This window comes from Anopheles merus, chromosome 2R (genome assembly GCF_017562075.2).
Source record: "Anopheles merus strain MAF chromosome 2R, AmerM5.1, whole genome shotgun sequence".
Classification (NCBI taxonomy): Eukaryota; Metazoa; Arthropoda; class Insecta; order Diptera; family Culicidae; genus Anopheles; species Anopheles merus.
The window spans coordinates 30,807,927-30,830,162 of NC_054082.1; the positions used below are offsets into that span (position 1 = coordinate 30,807,927).

The window sequence follows — 22,236 nt, forward strand, 5'->3', positions numbered from 1 at the left end:
TGATTACCAGTGTCGCCGGCAGTGTGCATAAGCATTACGAGAATAAAAAATGTTTAAAAAAAAAACGGCCGTCCCCATCTGGGTGTTATTATGTTTACCCTTCGGAGCCGCTAAATGTCCCGCTCGTCACAGTCACCCCTACTGGAAGGAGGAAGAACCAACACGCAGTCACACGCAAGGCACCAGATCGTAGTAGGCACGGGTTGCCAGGGTGGCGGAACACGCGTTGTGCCGTACTCTCTGCTTTTGTGCCCGACGCTGACGCGTTTACGTCAACCGACCGGCATCACCCCACCACACCATAGTGGGACGAGTGTGTGGAATGTTGTATGGCATAGTAAAATGCTTAGTCGCGTCCACTGTGCGCATGCTGCAAGCAACATGGAGCAAACATGGAGGGGAAGAGGGTGAGGCTGAGGGTGAGCGATGAGTGTTTGCTTTGGCGCGGGTCTCCTTCTCTACCCATCCCTTTTCCCCACAGAACCACTTTGATTGGATTTTGCTGTGCCTGTGCATGCTGGCGGTGTATGCTCGGTAATCACTTGCCCAGTACCGGGGGTTCTGCCTTTGCTCTGACGTCATTACGACGCGAGTCGCTCGCTCTCGTTTCCTCTAGTGCGTCAAGTGTATCGTTTCGTGCCACACGCACACACACACACACAGACACAGCAAAATGCCGACTGAGTGTAGAAGAGAGGAGCAAATGGACACGCGAGAGACACATTTTGACGGTTTTGAGCGAGGAACCATGCGCCTCCATCGTGGTGGAATTGATATTTAGAGCAAAACGCAAACCCCTGCGTTGGAGTAGAGTGTGCAGGGAGCAAATGAAGGGAGTCAATAGTGAAAGAAAGATAGCATCGAGAGAGAGAGAAAAAAAAGAGAAAATGCGATCAAGAGAGTGAGTGAGCACGCATCAAAGCTGAGCGTGAGATTTTGGTGCTATACGATTGTGGGAGAGGACTGTTTTTCTGCGTTGCGAGGATGGCATTAATTGTAGGTTTGCTTTGGTTTTCGACTGTTCACGGGCACACAATCAAAATGCCACCCACTATTGCAGACGAGCGGTTGAAAAGTATCTGGAATAATGCACCGACGCCGTGAAGAATACAATTAATGCACACGGATTAAGAATCTCTTTCAAATCTTCTACAATTCAAGAATGACTTCTCCTACATTTTCGACAAACTTTCCTTGCAATTGTTCAATCCTTTGCAAACGGCACTACGCGTAGCAACAGACCATGGGTAAAAAACTGTATCCATTCAACGGGACCAACAACGACTGATGAGAGAAAGCGTGCCTGGCGAACGGGCTCTATCTCTCGCTCTCTCACACGCACACACACACACAAGACAAAAGAGCGGAGAAGCTCAACCCTGCTTCACGGCCAAATGTTGTTGTCTGCCAGCGCAAACTGAGGCAACTGCTCTACTGGTCTGGTACTGAGAAGAGAAAACCAAAGCGAGCGCCGAGAGTTTGTGCTGGACGGAGCAACCGTGTGCTGCTTTCAGTTCCGTTCCAACCGTCGTCGGGGTTCGTGCGGGTCCAAAACAACACCGCCAGACGCACTGGGCTCGGCCGATCGATCCAAGCAGTCCTGTTGCGACGGTGTGTCCTTCGGGCTGTCGTGTGAAGGCAGCGGGCTCCGATCCCCCTCGCAGCATCCGCAGCCAGCAAAGGGGAGCAATTACGCCACGGCCACGGTCCCGGTGCCAACAGTGCAAGAACAAGCAGAAGGAGAACAAGGCAGACGCGGCAGACGAGGCGGTGTGCAATAATACCTGCTCAATCGAAAACGGTGGGACACTACGGAGGGCAAAATCATATCCCGTAAGGATTCTCGTTTTGCTGTGCAGTGTGTGTGTGTGTGTGAGGCTTTGTATGCGGGAGTTACTGTGTGAAGTGTTTTTTTTGGTGAAGTGGAAAAATAATAGATCCGTCTCCTTGGTCTCGAGGGTTGCCGTAACATAGAGGAAGAAATCCGATCCAAGCAACCAGCCAAGTGACCCAGTGGTTCGGCCGTGGTTTAATGTTCTACAAGCGGTGCGTACAAGTGAAAATGCTTACCACTCCTTCACAGTGGAACGCTAATTGCTTTATTTGAAAGAAACACCTCAAGAAGGTCGGCAACAATTGCAAACGACAGCGGCACGAGTATCCAGTGTGGCAAGTTTGGAGTGCGACCGCTGAAGAAGCTGTACAGAAAATCAAAAGGTAAAGATTCTGCATCCCGAATATTATGGGTGTGTGTGTGTGAAGGAGTTGTAAGTGTAGCCATTAGTAAGAAGGAGGCTGTACTTGTGGCAGACGGCGAGCCCCATTGTTCGCGTAATGCGATGAAACTGGAACAGTGTTAATGGGTTGCGTAGGTGGAGGGTTACCACAGACAACGGGTTGCGTTATGCAAAAGCTTCCCAAGCAGCGAATCTCGCATAGGTGTCGTTTGGGCATTAAAAAAAAAACAATACTAAAGCCTTTGAATGCGCAGCGGAGACAACACTTTCTGCCCCAAAAGGATGTCTCGGAATGGTGTAACTATGCCACGGCGTGTGTACGGAATTTTACACGCTCCATCTAGCGCCGATCTAGTAGCCCACTGTTCTGGGCTGCCTGCACGGCACGCACTGTTGCGGCCCGTCTCCCATTTTGGCACGACCCGCAACCCGCACGGTTCACCAGACCGATGCTCCGATCGACACGGATCCATTCATTTTTCTCTCTCCCCATTTCCATTGCCCCCGAGCACAGCACGAACACAGCCACCGAAAGCAATCCGTCTCGTCGATTCCGTCAATCGATTTTCCGACGCCCCAACAACGCTGTCTTCCCTCGGTCCCTTCGCACACGCGCCATCCCTTTCTTTCGTGCACACCGCTTGCTAGAAGAGAAAATAGTAAACCCTCTCCTGTTAGCTACATTTTGCACTTTTACAAAGCTTCCACCGTGCGGCAAGTGTATGGCTCTTGCACCATGCAACAAACTCCCGCTCCGTTGGGTACCCGGGGCCGTTCAACATTCTCGTTGCGGCCGTACATTCCATTCCCCTATGCTGTTTGAGCTTTTTTTTGTTTGTTTCGTGTTTATTGCAACTCTCCAGCAAAACACACCTTGCCCACTTCAATTCAGGCTAGTTTTCCACTTTTTCTGTGTGAGTCACAGGGTTTGCATTTGCTGTTGCCTGCCACCCACGAGCGCCCCCAACATGGTTTTCCCCAACCCGGCACGCTGAAACACAACAGGAGCACATGATACGTTGATATGGGTAAAAAGTGGCACGAAAAGGTACGAAAGGGGTGGGTGAAATTGCTGTGCGAGGAAAAGAGAAAAAGGAAGCAAGAAAAACAAAGAGAGAGAGAGAGAGAGAGAGAGAGAGAGAGAGAGAGAGAGAGAGGAATTATGGGAGTGAGAAGAGAGCGATAAAAAAAAATGAATCGCCTCACACATACACACCTATTAACATCCATCTTTTGCTTTGTCTCACTCTCGCAGCGCTCTGTTTTCTTTCTCCATTTCGTTCTTTGTCTACTTTTTGTGCCTCCCCCCCCCTCTCTCTTAAACCCCCGTCCTCCTTACCACTCTCTTTTGTACGCAAAAATGGGTTCTGGAAATCTTTCGCTCACCCTCGCCGAATCTCCTCCCCCAACAGTAGCAACAACGAAAAAATCCCAAAAATACTCTTCGTTATTATAATTTCTTGGAAGCGTGTTTTTGTTTCGATTTTAGGTTAAGTTTACCGAATCGTGCCGCCTTGCCCGCTTGACTGCCTTCCCTTACCTCTCCTTTTCTCCTTTTCGCATCCCTTCGCGTGCGTACCGGTGGAGGTGCCTGGTAGCGCACGAGATGGGCCACCGCGACAGGAGCAACAAACGGCCTCCCGCCGAGCGGTGTTTGTTCGGCTTCATGCCGCCGATTGATGATTCACAAGTGCGGTGTCTTGCCACAAGACTTTCTTCAACAAGTTTTACGCACTTTGCTGTGCTAGTTCGTGCCGGTTCGTTCGCCCCCCGGGACACGCACCGCACTCTCTTCAGACCCACTCGTTTTGATTTGATGTGTTAAATTCCGGGAAAATTCTTCGCCACGGCATTATATAACACGAGCTTTCGATTGGATTAATGTGTTGCTGTGTGTGCTGTGCTTCGCCGGTGCTGTCTTTCGCGCTCGGAAGTGTGTGTGCAGAGATGTTGCTGCGAGGCACTTTCCCCATTTTGCCAGTGTCAGAAACTGTGCTCTCTGTTCAGGTTGTTGATGCAAAAAAGAAAAAAAAAAATCAAACTGTTCAATTACACCACACACCAGTGGACGACGCTGGAAGTGCAAACATTTCGCAACCTCACGCCAGAGCGGATTAACGAACAGACGCGCGCGGAGGACGAGCAAGCAATCACATTCACAAACACGCTTTCTACCCTGCTCCCACTAGCCTTCAACTCGATTCCTCCCATTCCGGTTATGGAACTCCGTTTTATAAACAAAACAACAAAAAAAAGAGGTGGCCAGGTCGTCACCGTCATGCCGGCAGTACCGGCACATGTTCGCACCGTGATCCAGCAGCGGTAGCAGCAGCTTTTGATGCGTGCGTCAAATCCTCCCATCTCCAAGATCGTTTCTCACACCGATCGTATGTGTGTGTGTGTGTGTGTGTGTGTGTGTGTGTGTGTGTGTGTGTGTGTTTGTAGATCATTTTCTTACGATATTTACGCACACACACAAACAAACTTAGAAAATATGTGTGACCGGTATCCACAATGCCGGCTTTTTCCTAGCATCTAAAACCTTGAGGTTTGAGAAGTTTCCTTTTTCTCTTTCCGTTTGCAATTTATTAGCGTGATATGATGTGTAATTGCTTGATCTTTTCGACCCCACAGAAAAGGGATGACAAAGAAAGCGTGTGTGAGAGAGAGAGAGATATAGAAAGAAGGATATGTGTGTGTATGTGCGCCTGCAAAAGAGAGGGAGAGAGCGATACAAAGCATTAAAACGACGAGCACGTGCTCATTTGCGCTGGAATCTCAGCACATCTCAGCAGGCGACGACGAAGTTGAACTGTCACCGCTGCTGCTACGGGTTAAATGTACCAACCACGATTTGTACTTCAAGGTTTTTTTTTGTGATTGCCTCTTTTCGAGCCGTTTGCACTTAGATTACGCGCCCCATTTCGCGTTTAATGATTTTATTCACATGCAATACAGGGTTTTCCAAGGGTTCTCATAGTTGTGAGACCCTTTCTTATGGGAAGTGAACTTCATATTTGAATTTGGACTGTATAGTATTCTTTTTTGACAGGCTCCTTGAAAATTCCTATTGGATTTGTCCAACAAGGGTGCTGTAGAGTCCAATTCCTATTACATTAAGATTGCCCTTCATTGTGTAACTGCGGGGGATTGGTTTCGGGAGTGGTGGCATCGTTTGGTGTACGAGAATGTGTACCCAATCCAAATCCTCCTCTCTCCCTGATTGCTTACCCCTTCACACGCTCCACCGTGCGATCTTTGGTTATTCGATCCCCGAACCGATCGCTTTGTTTACGTGTGCAGTATGCAGAGAGCAGCATACAGCATCCACAAACCTCGTGCTACCGTCAGTCACTCTCTCTCTCTCTCTGTCTTCACCTCTCTCTTTTCCTCTGCTGCTCTTTGCATCTTCATTACAATCTTTTTTGTTTAAGAAAAAAAGATCCCGCCTCCTGGTACCGTCTTTATTCGCTCCCGGTTTTGGTTTGTTTAGTTTCAGCAGCAGCAGCACCACCACCACCACCAACAACAATTAATAGGCCGGGAAGGCAAGAAGGAAGGGAAGCCGCAAGACCGTGAAGTGGTGCACAATGTCAAGTCGTGTTAGGTGTGTGTGTGTGTCTGTGTATGTGTGGCTGTATGTAGTACATGTGTGTCGTTGGTATGAGTGTATGTTGCGCACGGCGGGGGTTGGGGACAGTCAGTGACGCAGTGCCTCGACCGCTAAAATCGTTTACCTACGTCAATCGCGAGGGAGGGGGGGAGAACACGTCGAATCTCGCGCGCGCACACACCGCAGCACCGCACCGCATCGTCAGCACGGCAAAGAGTGTGCCATCGCCGTGTGTGTTTATTACGCGCAGCAGCAAGAAAGAAAGAAAGACGTCGAATAGGGGAGCAAACATTGCGCGCCCGCAGGTCCCAACCTCCTCCATTCGCTCGCACTTGCTTTGGGCCACCCTTGTTCTATCTGCGAAGGAGAGGTGGGGTACGTGTGTACATATTGAGTGGTGTTGCTTGCATGCGGTAAGCAAACCACCTCCACCGGCATCCACTCGTAACCACCCCCCCTCCTCATCACCCCCTTCAGTGCTGTTTGTACGGTGTGCTTACGTATGCGCGAGGGAGGCGCACACAGAGAGAGAGAGAGAGAGAGAGAGCACGGAAGGAGAGCACGAATTACACGATGCAAGAGAGTGACGCCGGTTCACAAAACACAAAAACCACCACCACGAGCAACCCCTTACCCGGACTGGGGGGGGGGGTTGGGTGACCCGCCTGCACACGCTGGTTTGCAAAGGTTTCGCGGTGTAGTTGGCGGGCTGCTTTGCGTTTGGCCGGTTGGGAAAGTAAGTTGCACGCCCGTCCAGGTCGTGTGGCAGCGTGCGCCTCCCTCACTGATAGTGCGTCTGGAATGTGCGTGTGTATGTGTTGTGTCTCTGTGTGATTGTGAATGACCTCAGCCTGCCAGTGGAGTAGTGGCCACGCTACATCACTGCTTAAAATCCACTTATCACAATCAAAAGTACATTTCACGTCGATAGGCAAGTGCTGCAGCATAGCGACGGGGAGGAGAGAGCCGAAGGTGTACAGCGTGCATGAGTCGTGTCGTCCCGGTGGGACAGGGTGATAAACACGCTGGCCAATATATTGTGTGCGGTGAGGGGGTTTTATTTTTGGATGGCACTACAAAAGAAAGCAAACGAACCTCAACGACAAAAAAAAAATACAATTCGATGTTTTGCTCTCGTTTCCCACTCACCAACACACACACACACACATGTCGATCCGACTTCCGCGTCGGCCTGACATGCCGGCCTCATGGTGGTTCCGCAAAAACCGCCCGGTCACGCCACGTCAAATCGGGCCGACATCGGATCGATGGGCAACGGTGACCGACGATGCCAGAGGAATGAAACCAAAAGCAGTGGAACGGGTGGACGTATCTGGGGCGCAGGTTCCTTACATACACACACACACACCCTTCCCTCCCTTCCCTTCGCTGTAATCGATATTCGATCTTTTTGCGATGTGATGTCAAACGGCGAAAACTCATCCTCGAGTGGGTGCCATGCATGCAGTGTGTGTGTGTGGTGTTTGGTTTTTTTGTTGTTGTTGCTGTTTTCTGGTGTCCACCCACGATGTGGGCATCATGGTGTTTGAGCCTGCTCGATGATATTGCCAGCGTCCTTCGGGCCTTCGCAACATCACCTTCATTGCGCGGTGCAGCACCGGGAAAGGAAAACGCGAAAGGACAAACCGAATGTGAGTGGACTGGCAAAGAGGAGAAGGCAAAAAAAAAAACACAAATATTAAAAAGAAGGTGCAGGAGAAAGCATCTGTACTGACGCAGAACATCATAGATCGCTCTAGATGGAAGACGACGGACCGGCAGAACCGATTCGGGGTAGCCCGTGTAGGACGATCGTGCTGGTTGCCAGGGCGGGCGGCAATTTGACGCAAATTCGGGCAAACACGGAGCGCGATATAAATCATGCCATGGTGTAGGGGTGTGATGATGGTGCGCCAGAACAAAAAAAAAAAAACACACACAGACACCATCTCGAGTGCCGGCTCTGTCCATTCCGGGACATGTGTGGTTTGTGGATGATTTGTGTCAGTTTTTTTTTTGAGTTGTTGATTTCTGCTCCTGTTTTATTCCGGGTTCAAACGATTTCATTGCTCGATCTGTCGCTGTGCGCAAGATGGCCCAGTTGGAGTATGATTTATTGTAGGTTGTAGGTCCCGCTGCAAGCGATTTTCAATTAATCCGGACACTACCACTACTACTACTACTACTACATCCGGATTGAACTGCATCTTCCAGTCCTGCCGGATGGACCTGCGGTATCTGGCCTTTTCGATACTACAAATTCCTGCCTTTGTTTTCGTTTGCGTTCACACAAGCTCGCTCCCTTGCCCTGTAATGTAACTCACCCGTCCCCGTGTGTATGTGTGTGTGTGGCTGTGTGTCGTAGCCCACGATAAGATAACAAGATGGGAATGCTGCTCCCCGGTGGCGATCGTGGCACTCTTCGTCCTCATCGCTCGTTCTGTTGTTTCGGCTGGAGGGCAATTTTTGGTGCTGTTTGTGACTGTATTTACTTTTACTATCGCTCACTCGCGGTCGAACGGGAACGACGCGCGGGCTGTTGGGGGTTGGATGCAGTGGTGAGGCTCGGCTTGGTGAGAGTAAAAGTAAGCGTAATCGGTGTGATAAGACAGCTAAGGAAATATGCTATGCAGCGAGTGCGTGTGTGTGTGTGTTCATCTATTTTTACTTTGTATTTTTATGTGCCGGCCAATACAATGATACTCCGCACAGCCGGAGCATTCAATTTATCATGGTTTGTTTCGGGCCTTGGTTTTTTTTTTTTGTTTGGAGTGGCACAAAACTTAAAAGCAGAAACTGAGCACCTTCTCCGAGGAGCGATAAGAAGCGCGGTGGCACACCAGTATGCAGACACAGGGTTTGATTTTGTGCCATGTGGTGTTTACTATTGTGTTTTGTAATCTAATTGCGTTTGTCTATCTAGATGCGAAGCTACGCAACGCGCATTTGAATACCTTTTGCTCATACGATTGAAAGGTTTGACACGCTACTGACCCTGAAGACTTCGGTTTGCGGTACGAGCTGCTCGAGCTGCACTATCTCGTTGTTATATCTACAGTTGTTGTATTTTGAATAGCTTTTCATCGTGTGTGTTTCTGGGCGTGCTGATCAGTTCCAGTGTTAACTGAGTTGTGAAATGATTTAATGATGCGATACTTATTATCGATTGAATAGCTCTTGATGGTCGACAGTCAGAGCTTCGAGGTTCTGTTTCGCTGCAAAAGCTTATAGGAAAAGGCTAATTCTAAGCAGCATCGTGAGCTTCGCGAACGAATATAAGTTTTCGATTAGGGAAAAGTTTAATTTGAAGTCGAGACAACTTGACAAAAAATTCAATATTATTTGTTACACAAAATCTTTTTCATAAAAACAATGGATTTATTTTTATTTTTATAAAGATTAATGGATTTTTTTAAACATGTCGCTAAACGATTCAAAAACACTTATTTAAAACTGTAATTGAAAATTATTATCAATTAAACTGATGTTCAACTAGAAGCGGGTCTAGGATGTTAATGCCCCATAGACAACGGTTGTGAGGGAGAGACCCGATGGTCTAATCGTACACTCGGCCGCTTCTGCAAGGTATCCTAGCTATGGTATATGGTTTTGCTCTCTTCCTACCTTATAAGACGATAGAGGACAGGTGTCGCTGTTGTACATCGTGTGTGGTGTATCCCCAAAAACAAGACAGGCGGTAAAGAAGAACACCCAACAGAGGTGCGAAGAGCAGCATATATGATTTGAAGTCACTAACTATAAAGGCCCACTGATAAGACAAAACGTGTGTCAACAAAACCTCCATTATTGCCGCTCCGTCATCTAAAAGCACGGACCACTAGACTTGTTAAGAGCGATGTGTGTACCGATAGCGTTTGTTTGCTTGTCACACGCGTTCACAGTTTGAAACTGTTGCGATTGTTATGTACTTTTAAGAAGTTTTCGAAACATTTTATGGGATTTATTATTTGTTTCAAATGTGTGTTAACAAGGTTTCGCTAGCAGCTGTCTATATTCCATTTTAACTCGTTTTATATTTTATAATTTCATGGTTCACTGGCCAAGTTTATATTAATATTTCATTCCTCTTTCCTCTCTCGCTCTCCCTACAACGCCCTGCAGGTTAAATAATGGACCGCATCTGCAGTAGAGCAGTGGGCTACGCTTGAGATCGTCGCACAACTGCCAACCTGCCAACAGCGGATTTAACGAAGCGGAAACGAGAGCCCGGATCAAGTTACCGAAAATTTTGCCAATTTGCCGCTCGTAAGGCTTCGTCGTCACCATCGCGGTGCGAGCGCAGTGAAAGTGCAGTCGAATCGATCGAGCCCATCTGGCGAGCCCCGCAGTGTACAACTACTACGTGCGACTGAACGGCCGACCGGAGCCCAAACACCCTATCCTACCGGGCTCTCCGTCCCCCCATCAACCCGCTTAGCATCTAGGAGCCTAGGAGCCGGAGATCGATGGGCGAATATGGCACACTGGACACGAACACCATCACCAGCAGTAGCAGTGCGTCCTCCGTTACGTCAATTCTGATGCCGATGCCAATGTCGATGGCAGCAGCAGCAGCAGCCCCACCCACCTCCTCCTCTTCCTCCTCTTCCGCAGCAGCAATGTCGGTGTCTGCCGCGGGCAAACCGTCGCCCTCCTGTCCCTCCTCGACCGGGGCGGCTCCGTCCGTCGCGATGGTACTGGCGGCAGCGGCCGCCGCAGCGACAGCCAACACTACAACGAACCAAATGCCGTGCAATCACGTCCAAACGTCCACCTCCTCGTCGTCGGTGGAATCTGACAGCTACCATTTCTACCATCACAAAACGGCCGGCCCGAGCGGGGGCAGCAACGGGCTCGGCACCGTGCCGGGCCCTACCAGCGCCGGCCATCACGGTACCGGTGGCGGCGGTGGTGTCTCCAAGGGCAGTGGGAGAGCTGGGACAGGCCACGAACCTGCGTCATCGTCCGGCATGCCACGACCGTCGGCAGTGTCGGGCAGTAACGGGGGCGCCGGCAATGGTGGTGGCGGCAGCGGACAGCGGGTAAAGTGTAAGGATCCAATACGCGTCGGTTTCTATGAAATCGAGAAAACGATCGGCAAGGGCAACTTTGCCGTGGTTAAGCTGGCACGCCATCGAATTACCAAAAATGAGGTAAGTATCGCCACCGTCCTAGTCCGGTGGGTCTTCCCTACCAGTGGGAGGGGAGTTCAGATACTTTGAGGTATATGAAGGGCGGACTATGTGTGTGTGTGTGTGTGTGCGTCCTAAGACGGAAACAGTTTACAAACCGTCGTCAACAAGCTTACGGCAGGATACGCTTAAGTGAAAATACAGCCCCAGGACGAAACTCTTTGGGGACGTATTAATACCCTCCCGTTTGCTCCTGTCCTTGGATGTGTGGCTGTGCTTTTGTGTGTTTGCGTGCGCTCGTGTATTCGTCAGAAATTCAGCACACTGTAAGGTTTTTGCCGGCCCAACCTCTCTCGGAAGGCGGTTCCGACGGGCGGCAAACAACGAAACGACGGGTCCCTCTGGGCAGCTTAATAATGTGTGGCTTGCGCTGGGCCAGCCACAATGCCGCCGCCGCACGCCGCTGTCTCGCAAGACCATAAGCAAACCGAACATAATGTTCACCCGACAGGAAAATAGAAGAATGTAATTAGTTAGCCTATTTCGGGACATCGGGTAAGGTCAGCACGGGGGGATAAGTTTCGTGTCGGTTCCGGCGCATTTCTTGGTAGGAAGCTTGCTCTTCCGAGCAACCGAAACGAAGACGGATGGACCACTGTTGCCTGTTGCCTGCGCAAAGCGATGATGTAGAGCTACGTTGAAGTGAAGCTTGCTCGTTGACGCAGTGGGTGAAGAAAGCACACAAAACGGGAGATTATTTGGAACCGATGCAAAGTTCATCGCTGCTAGTCGCACAACAGGATGGGTTTTTGAGGTGTATAACCTGATACTTTTGTCTCGGTAGTTTGTCTGCTACCTCGAAATAAGCTCCATTGAAAGGTTTCTTGGTAGGATAGTAGGAAGTGTCTGTGTGTCTTCTACCTCCCCAATTTCTGACAAATATGAGCAACGATTGTCTGATAGTTTTTTTTCTACTCTCTCTCTCTCTCTCTCTCTCTCTCACTCTCTCTCTCTCTCTCTCTCTCTCTCTCTCTCTACGCTTACAGGTAGCAATTAAAATTATCGACAAATCCCAGCTGGATCCGGGCAACTTGCAGAAGGTTTATCGTGAGGTTGAAATTATGAAGCGCTTAGACCACCCGCACGTCATCAAGCTGTACCAGGTACTGTGTTTGTCCGATTCTGGCGAAAGGGAGGGGACATACCCTCAGACGACATTAATATGCAACCGCGCGTACTACTCCTTTTTTTGCAGGTTATGGAGACCCAGAGCATGATTTACATAGTCTCGGAGTATGCTAGTCAGGGTGAAATTTTCGGTAAGTTCAGCGGCTGGTTCAGGTGCTTAGCCATATTCGTTTGGTGGTGCGGAATTCTTAACCTCTTGGCAACATAGCCGGTCAAGTTACGACTGTTCGATAGTCGCTAGAGCTCATGAATTCGGTTTACCGATTCGAACACAAGATTGCTACTCCACCGGCCGTGAGGGAAAACGGGCCAAAATGCAGATTTTGGTAGCATGTTTCATACCGTTTTACGATCCAATACCCAAGTCGGCTGACATGCATAGTAATTAAGGTCAGGTTGAACTGTAGTCCACGACGTCTGGCTGACCTTTGGACGCTTTTCGGTGTTTCATTTTTGCCCAAGGCCTGTCACAATTATGGTTGTATTACCCGTATTTAATTTTGTCCACCCTGCGTTTTACAGATTACATCGCAAAGTACGGAAGACTTAATGAACGTGCTGCTAGGAATAAGTTTTGGCAGATCTTATCCGCCGTAGAATACTGTCACAATAAGGGCATAGTACACAGAGATCTTAAGGTAAGGTGGCTCTGGTGTAGCCGGTGGATGAGCTAGCAAAACCAAATAAAACTCTAATGCCCCGTTCCTCCCTGCTATCTCTGCTTCGTAGGCTGAGAATCTATTGCTAGATTCCAAGATGGACATCAAAATAGCGGACTTTGGGTTTTCCAACTTTTACAAAAAGGGCGAACTGCTGGCCACCTGGTGCGGTTCGCCACCGTACGCCGCGCCGGAGGTGTTCGAGGGCAAGCGGTACACTGGGCCGGAGATTGACATATGGGTAGGTAGTGGGTTGGCTCTTTGTGCCGCACAGGATTTTAACGGTTCCCCTGTGCATCCTGTCTTGCAGTCGCTGGGCGTTGTGCTGTACGTGCTGGTGTGCGGAGCGCTACCGTTCGATGGATCATCGCTGCAATCGCTGCGGGATCGTGTGCTGTCCGGCCGTTTTCGGATTCCATTTTTCATGAGCTCCGGTTAGTAGCAGTAGGCTTTACCTGTCAATGCATTGGAGGTGTTCTCACGCTCTCTCTCTCTCTTCCCTGCACGCTCGCAAACAGATTGTGAATCGCTCATCCGTAAGATGCTGGTGCTGGATCCGTCACGCCGGTTCTCGATCGACCAGATCAAGCGGCACCGCTGGATGATGGTGGAAATCATCGACACGCCGAAGATTAGCAGCATCGTCATCAACGGGAGTGTGAGTGAAGTGAGCGCCCTCGAAACGGAACCGAACGAGCAGATACTGAAAATTATGCAAAACCTGGGCATCGACATTCTCAAGACGAGGGAAAGCTTAAAGGTGAGCCATCGTGCAGCGGACGCTTCCGGGCGCTTGCAAAGGGACGTAAATGATGCGTTTGCATTCCATTTCGCAGCTGCACAGCTACGATCACTACACCGCATTCTATCTGCTGCTACTGGAAAGACTGAAGAGCCGCACAGTATCGCACGAGAACGCCACCACCGTCGCCGGTTGCATCGGTGGCGGCAAGTCGGGCATGCACGAGTCGCAGCGCCGCCGTCCCAGCAACGTGGCCGAACAGGCAATGCGCAAGCTCGCCATCAGTGCACAGCACAAGTAAGGACCGTTGTGTTCCATCTCGGTACCCGTTCACGCTAATCCGAAACGTTTGCGTTTCTCCCCACCCTTCTCTAGGAGCGACCAGCCGAGTTCGTCGCCTAAGCATCAGCAAGTCTCGTCCGGCTTGAACAATCACAGCTCGGAAACGCTGCACGGGCTGCTGTCGGCGGCACAGCAGGTCGGTTCGGGCGTGTCCCCCGCACTGCCCGCGATGGCCCCCGGCATGATGCTACTGCGCGATACGAGCATCCGCGAGCAGCAGCCGGTGCTGAAGGACAGCTCGTACTTCCGGGGCGTATCGTACACCTCCAGCTCGGGCTTTACCGATGCGTCGCTGTACCAGCTGGCGTCGTTGCGCGAGCGCGACTGCAGCTCCACATATCTGACCGGCACGGTCGGGCTGCTGCCTTCGTCGCTTTCCTCGAACGTGGCGGGCACGCTGGCAGCGGCGGCAGCTGGGGCGTCCTCGTCCAGTGCACGGGAGAGCAACTCCATTGTGCTGCGCGAATCGGGCATCCTGTCTAGCCGCATCTCCTCGAGCCGGCTCTTGTCCAGCAACATCGACAAGCGCATTCTGCAGCAAAGCACGGAAGATTGTCGGCGGCTACTGCAGCAGGTAAGTTCCATCTAAATGGCTCCATGTGTCGTAACTTAAAGGGGTAGTTTGGTAAGCCCTGTTGTAGTGGCGTATGCGGGGAGGGAAGCACAAAAACGCGACCGAAGCAAAAGGGGTTAACCAGTGTGTTAGCGCTAGCAGAGGCGAAGGAAAAGACTTAAAAATAAAAGGAATAAAGCATCCTTTGGTATGATCATGATTTCTTCTGTTTGTTTTGTTGTTATGAGTTTTACGCTTAAGGTCAGTTTGGCATGCCGGGTATTGTTTTAGCGCAGTTGGTTCAGTCCAGTAGCCTCTCCATTAGATATCACCCGTAGCAGCAACAGTACCAGTAGCACTGTAGGTAGTAGTAGTAGTAGTAGTAGTAGTGATAACAGTAGTAGCAGTAGGCAGCTTGCGACTCCTCCTTAGTACATAAGTGTCGCAGAGCGTGACCGTTGATTTGTGTGCTATCCCGTTTCCTTTAAAGGCACGTCCCGTATCGATGGGTGAATCGAATCGGTATACGAAACCACCGTCCCATTCGCCGGTGAACAGCGATCTCCACCAGACGGCTTCGCCGCAGCCGCCCTCCCAGTCGTCGCCGGCCCAGTCGTCCGCGATGCCCCAGTCCCAGCGCTACTCGGACCCGCTGAATGGCTTCAGCAAGGACTACCTTACCAGCGCGTCATCGAACGCCGAAACGTCGATTACGGTGCCACCGTTCAAGGACTACCTGAACAACATGCAAACCTACTCGTACCTACAGCACTACGAGCCCAACCTGACCGTGGCGAGCTCGGTAGCGAGTGGCCATACACCACCGCCGGCGACGTCCATTACGGCGCAGTACAGCTCCAGCACGGACGAAGGGTGTGAAACCGATCTGGGAGGTAATTAGCGGGTTCGGTTGGGCGCATCGAAACGCTTCCGGTAATCTATTTCTTATACTGCTGCTCTTTGCTTTTCTTGTTTTTTTTGGCCCCGACAGACGAGGACGTACAGCAGTCGATCGACAAGTCCATTCAGCGGCTCAACTCGTTCGCCAGCTCCAGCTCGTCCAGCGGTGTCGTCACCAACATCCATCCGAAGAGCCTGAGCCAAAACCTAAGCTGCGACTCGTCGCGCAGCAACTTCTCCACCTTCGAAAGCTTGGACCTCAACCTGTCCGACTGTGCGGAGCTGGCGGGCAGCCTGCCGTCCTGCACCGCCACGACGGAAGCGTACGAAAGTGTGGCTAAAGATGAAGGTTTGTTGGTGCGGATCTGAAATGGAGTTGTTTTTTTTTTAACTATCCCGTTTCCCGTTTTACATTTTAGCAACGTTCCGTGCCGTCACTAGTGCGGCGTGCATCAATCAGCCGCAGTGCGTGTACGCCATGTCGGACAAGGTGGTCAGCTCGTTCCTGCGCGCCAACACGGTGTACCAGGACGTGCACAATGGTGACCATCGCAGTATTACCCGGTCGCCGGTCGATTTTCGGTAAGCGAGCAAAAACCGACGTCCGAATACGCGTCTGAGTGCCATTCTGAGCGATTAATCTTACCTCTAATCTATCTTTCCAGCGAGGGGCGCCGGGCGAGCGACGGACTCGTGACGCAGGGGCTGGTGCACGCGTCGGACAACCCGCTCAACTCGCCGGTCGCGTTCAACAGCCAGCGGCTGAACGAAACGTGCAAGGCGAAGGGCGTGCTCGAGCTGCACCTGCTGCAGAAGGAGGCGGCCCAGCTGAAGGTGAAGTATCAGGCGAACGTGCCGCAGGACGAGATCAACGTGCGCCAGCTGCAGCACAGCCAGTTCCGGGTGAACCCGCTCGACGGGCTGCTGCTGAAGCCGCTGTCCGGCTCGGCGCACGGTAGCGCGTGTCTCGATCCGGCCAGCGGTGGCACCGCCACCGGCTACTACAACAAGGTGGCCGACTACGTGGCCCTGTCGCTCGGCGTGAAGGGCGGGTGTGCGGGGTCGGCCGGTGGGCAGCCCGAGCCGGCGCTCGGGAAGCTCGAGGCGGAGCAGCTGTTGCTGCGGGCTGGCGTCGCCCGCTCGGACCAGCTAAGTGCTGCCGCGGTACAGCAGCTGCAGCAGAAGCCGCCGCTCCAGCAGCAGCTGATGCAGCACCGGCTGCTGCAGCAGAAGCGCCAGATCCTGCAGAAGCAGGGCGCGATGGAGGCGGGCCTGAGCCGCCGGCAGATGCTGCGGCAGCACAGCTACAAGATCGCACAGCAGACGCAAATCCTGCCGCCGCTGCCGTACGGCGAGATGGGCGAGCCGGGGGACGGACCGGCCGGTGGGTATCCGACCCTGCAGTCCGTCCGCGAGACGGCCATCCTCGAGACGGAACCGGGCCAAACGCTCAAGGAGCAGCTCGAGCTGTACACGCACCTGCAAGCGCACCATTCGCATATGCATCACCAGCAACAGCAACATCAGCAGCAGCAGCAGCAGCACGGGCTTGGAGCAGGATCCCACCTGGGAGCGGACCGGGGAGCGCTTTGCTCCTGGAACACGCTGCCGAGCTCGATGAAGACGTGCCAGATCAGTGATGGAGCCCCTGCAACCGACAGCCCGTGGAATGTAGCCGCCCTCTACCATCAGGTACATACGACACAAAAGTAATCGATCGATGAGGTGCTCCAACAGCCTCATCCATTAGCCACATCATACCATCATCATCCTGCCCCATGACCTGCGGGTGGGGCTTCGCTTTGGGTTAGCCTGGGGGTTAGCATCACTCCCGCAAGCATCTTCGCACAAGCGGCTCCGTTGACACGCATGGCAGCCTGCGCTGGTGTGTGGGCTGCCTGGCTATCGCTTAACGCTGCTATACGGTGACATCGGGAAGCGTAGACGGGAAACCCACATCCATCAATCATTGATCCACGCGTAGTACCCCGAAAGCTTTAGGGCTGGTGTTACGCTAACGATATATGCCTAAACTACCGAATGTAGATATAGCAGTGTATGTGTGTGTGTATGTGTGTGTATATTTGTGTTTACATTATAGATCCTTCCCACGCTCCTTGCTAACAGTACGCCATAGTAGTAGTGAAATCGATCGTTTTGTTTGTTTTGTAACTAAAACTTATCGTCGTTTTAGATTGTAGTGGAAATGATACGTAATGCAATGCGCATACATGGTTCGTTCGTTCGTCATGTTCATTTGTTCGTTTGCATAACGCTGGAGGTTATTTTAGAAAATCATCCCCTCTCTCTCACTCACATACCCGCGGACATGGTAAAACAGTTCGAAATAAGCTTTTAACCGCCCTGCAAGTAATGTACTCTATGCAACAGACAAGAGCTAAAAGTAAAAAAAGAAGCATAATGGATTAGGACAACAACACTAAACGCATATATGATGCACGTTGTTTGACATAATCAGTAACAGCAGCAGACAGTGCCATCAAAGTTTTCCAAAGGATCTAGTAAATGAAAGTTTAAATTGGACAGGTTAGTTGGAAGGAGAAGCAACAGTGATAGTGTCTTTTTTTTCATTTGTCTGTTGTTTTTTAGATTTAATGCTACATATACATTGCTTTTTTACAGTTTATTTTCATTTAGTTGGTTTACACTGCACAAAACTCAACCCCCATTATCATTTTCTCGCTTAGCTAACTTGTTTTGTTCGTTCGTTGTATTATGGTGTTAACGTTGTTCTTTTTTGTGTTTTTTTTTTTCGTTAAATTTCTTAGAACGATGCACCCTTTTATGTTGTTTTGTTTTGTTTTTCATCAGTGCCAATAGGAAGCCTGTTCTAACTTCCCTAGAGTTAAGACTACCATTAGTAATTTGTTTGTTGTTTATGTAGCTTTCGATGTGTGCAGACATAAGCAGATGCCGTATCATGCTCATTAGAAATGAAACCCCGTGCTTCACAGTACATAGTAACAGTAACAGTAACTATAGGGTAGCATTAAAAACATCATTGCAAACATATAAGCTAAAGCGCACATACATACCCAAACATCCAATCAAGCTCGGTCGAGTGAGTCGTGTTCGTTCGTGTATCGTCCCAACAGAATGTACCGCCGGCCGGACCGCTGTATTCGCCGTCGCACTGGATCACGCCACACTCGTCCTCGATCCAGCACTCGATGCAGCTACCACTAAGCGAAAGCCCCATACCGGAGCTGGCCGAACAGATGGAGTCCATTTGAGCGGAGAGACGCGTTGCGCCCGACGACGGTGGCGACGAACGTTCAGTTGCTTACTAGCGCCACGTTGGTTGCGGTTGTACAATAGGAAGGATGAGGTGGCAATAGTATTCAGCACATGTCATCGTAGCTTGCCACAGAAAGGCTGTTTTCGTTACATGCTGAAAGTATCTGGGATTAGCTATCATTAAAGCGAGTGCAGCGGTTGAAGATGAAAGCGGTAGAAGGTGTTGATGATTTCTCGCCTTTCCTTCGTTCGTTGCTGCCTAATGTTTCATCCCTAGTGTTCGGGTTTTAAGCCGTTTGTAGCGTTTCCAAGCTTTTTTTTTGCAGTCCCAGCGCACTTAGGAGACACAGTTTTTGGCAGTTTGTTGGGTGGGTGCGGAACGAGAGGAAATAATTACTTGTAACAACGTCAACGAGACTGGCCATTGTCAATTGATATGAAATTGAAATAACGTAAGATTCGGTGTTAGAGAGAAGAGAGAAAAACAAAACTCCGTTACGTAACAGTTGCTAGAACAGTACGCAAACAATTACAATTACAATCATATACTCGCAGAAACCTCTTAACCTACCCGCCAGCACCGCCCAGCAAGAGCGTTAGCATGAATTTCGACGCTTCGGAAGATTGGGAAGAATTGTTTTTTTAACGTGAAAGTACGTGAACACTATTGTAAACTGCGACTGATTCATCTGTACGTAAGCAAAACAGGGCACTGCTTGGAATCCCAGTAGCAGGACCACACTTGATAATGCAATCGCTATCAGGGACAAGCCGTGGGTATTGTAGGCAGATTGGTACTGTTAGAGTGTAGTGGTCGGAGGGTCTACTTGTAAAGTGTGAAGTGATACTAAAAACAAACATCTAGTCGATAAAGGATTGATTTTCTACGGTGCCCCCCAACGGTTAGGCAAGCGTTTCCCGCAGTAGGAAAGTCAATTGAAGAGTTATGTTACGCTTACCGTTTGTTTGAATGTTGATTTAATTTTCGTTTTAGAAAATTTTACAAACGCTGCCATAAGAGAAATAATGCAAATTGTTGTTACACGCTCGATCCTTCCCGAAACGTTACGTTTGTAAAGCGTTTGAAGCGGTGGCAGAGCGATGGATTGTGAATAGTGGATATAATATATTTGTTTTTATTTCGTGCATTGGTTTATGATTTCCTGTTGCAGGGCATTCCGATAAGTTTAAACAACATAATCAGCCACACACACACACTGCAGTTGGGAGAAGTATTATCAAGCCTTTTTTGTTTCATTTAATTTCTATTATTACATATATTTTTATGATTTGAAGCAAGTCATGAATCAAATTTTAAACATTAGATTACACATTCTATCAATCGATGACTGGAAGCGATTCATGAGGGTAAATGTAAGTCTTTTCCGAGGCAATAAGAGCTACACATTAGGCAACACATTAGCGAATAACGAACAACTGCCAAGCATTTACACACAAAGAGAAGAAAAAAAACTACAAGTGTATTCCTACACAATGGACCGAACATGCACGATGTCATGATTTATCGAACAATCTTCACTAAACGAATTGCGGCGAGTGTGTTTTGTAGAGCTTTATAGTAATACACAATCAGCACGGGAAATACTGAGTTCGAAGCGTTGTGACAGATTGTAAGAATAATCGTTTTGGTGTTGGCTGCGTTCGGCACATTAACAAACACGCAAACCGTACATCGAAACTCGGCCACGTCCACCCCAGCGGGAGCAGGGGATGATAGTTAGTGTTCATGGTCGATGTTGTGTATCTAATATCTAGCAGCGAATTTGATCATCATTTCATCATAATCATCATCATCACTCATCCCAAACATTTGCACATACCAGTGGTGCGGTGGCATCCGAAGCCAGTGAAGCAATGCAAAACAAATGAATGAACCAAGGGACCGGATATCGGTTTAATCGAAAGAAATTTAGTAACATTATTACTATCACTACTACTATTATTGCTACTATTACTACTACTAATACTACTACTATCACTATTATAACTAGTACCAGATACATTCTCATGTACAATAACTGCTCCGGGCATGTATGCAAACGATGATATCCACACAAAAAAGAGTACGATGGAGAACAACCATGTAAAAAAACGATAAAGGTCAAACAAAGTACGGCAAGGGGAGCGGGAAGAACGCCGTGAATGAAGGAAGGCACCAGTAGCAAACAACACAAACAATGGAAAAGCGCCAATTCTATATATCTAGTCATATCAATCGTACACACACACACAAACACACATATATAGAAGAATGCAGTTTGTACTCCACAGCAACATTTCATCATTCGATAGAACATATTTAGAGCAAGATAATAATGAAAGGAGATAGAAAGAGATAGAGGGAGAAGAAAGAGCGATGGATAGAGATAGATGGCAATTTGAATAGATTTCGTGGTACACATTATGCCTAGTCCAAACGTATAGCGTCGTCCATATAACTAGTCAAACTATATGATACATTATCGTTGACGATGGAAGCAAGCAAAACAAAACGAAAAACAATACACAATTTGAGGACGAAGAAGATGAAGCAAAAAAACAACATGAAACTCCTGAAGAAAGGGGAGCGGAACAATAGTAAGTGCGTCAGGGAAGGGGCGCCCTCTAGCATCTAGAGTAGAGCAACCAATATGCAATCAATACTGACAACGAGAGTGAAACAATCGTTTGATAAGGATTTGCGTCACTGAAACTAATAACAAAAAAGCTAAAACAAACAAAACCCTTAATCAATCGTGAGTGCTGTGTATTGGGTGAAGAAGTTTTTCTAAAATTCGTACCATTCGTCCCACTCGGAGGCGAACGGGGCTGGTAGCGCTTATCTACAAGTGACCAGGCGCCTCCAGCGCCTCCAATCTACGAGCGACTAGGCGCCTCCACAAGGATTTGCTTTGCGCACCATCACGCTTTACGGGCGCGGTGACATCGACACACACGATGCTTAGTAATCAGCGTTGCCACAGCAACACGCCCGGTGCGCAGTATTTCGTGCCGTTAGTAAGCAGGGGGAGAAACGAATCGATTAGCGCGAATAGAATAGCAATCAATTTGAGCCGCACCCAGGCGAATGCTACGGCATGTCCGGTGTTGATGGCATTTTTTGCGATTTAATCACAATAATTACAATGCATTCAATTACATTTTCTCCTACCAAAAAACTAAAATCAAACAAACAAAAAAAAGAACCTAGATGCAGATGATAGTAGTAGCGTGGCTGCACGAGTTTAGTGTGAAACCGGTACACCTAGTGAAATGAAATTGTACGGTAACTATTATTAAACGAAGTAAAATTACAGGAATCGTGTCTAGCAAAAATAAAACAATTTGTCCAATTTTAGCAAATGGACGAGAGACGGTCACAAGACAACGGTAGCAAAATGTATTGCAAATGTAACTCTTTAGTGAAGCATTCAAACAAACAAAAAAGCAACTTAGAAATTTGGTGGACTAGTCACATAGTAACAGCAAAGTATTATCATCTTTGGGATGCGGTGGTTTAGCAGAATGCAGCAAATAATACAATTAAACAACCAGATGTGCACCGAGTTTGGCCATACAGCTCACCGCGAACGAATGGACTTTTCACACACT

The 22,236-nt window shown here is 49.3% G+C and overlaps 1 protein-coding gene across 6 annotated transcripts; it reads left to right on the forward strand.

The window, feature by feature from the left end:
• The first annotated feature begins 1,410 nt into the window (after positions 1-1,410).
• LOC121600043 (serine/threonine-protein kinase par-1) lies at positions 1,411-19,766 on the forward strand. Of its 6 annotated transcripts, none has more exons than XM_041928321.1 (15): positions 1,411-2,217; positions 9,973-11,003; positions 12,029-12,145; positions 12,238-12,301; positions 12,693-12,808; positions 12,900-13,070; positions 13,140-13,263; positions 13,348-13,589; positions 13,666-13,868; positions 13,947-14,487; positions 14,957-15,359; positions 15,458-15,715; positions 15,786-15,948; positions 16,032-17,058; positions 18,483-19,766. In XM_041928321.1, exons 2-15 carry the CDS (start codon positions 10,317-10,319, stop codon positions 18,618-18,620), a joined length of 4,254 nt encoding a protein of 1,417 aa, XP_041784255.1. In that variant the 5' UTR covers positions 1,411-2,217; positions 9,973-10,316; the 3' UTR covers positions 18,621-19,766. The 6 variants fall into 6 exon arrangements, with proteins under 6 accessions (XP_041784255.1, XP_041784297.1, XP_041784264.1 ...); XM_041928363.1 differs by lacking the exon at positions 18,483-19,766 and adding an exon at positions 18,156-18,475; XM_041928330.1 differs by lacking the exon at positions 1,411-2,217 and adding an exon at positions 6,502-6,586.
• Positions 19,767-22,236: the final 2,470 nt, after the last annotated feature.

Excerpts from the sequence above, each read along its gene's own strand:
- LOC121600043 (XM_041928321.1), top strand. The coding sequence starts at position 10,317 with ATGGGCGAATATGGCACACTGGACACGAACACCATCACCAGCAGTAGC. Across the intron at positions 12,809-12,899 it reads TAGTACACAGAGATCTTAAG|GCTGAGAATCTATTGCTAGA; the intron begins GTAAGGTGGCTC and ends TCTGCTTCGTAG. Across the intron at positions 13,071-13,139 it reads GGCCGGAGATTGACATATGG|TCGCTGGGCGTTGTGCTGTA; the intron begins GTAGGTAGTGGG and ends CCTGTCTTGCAG.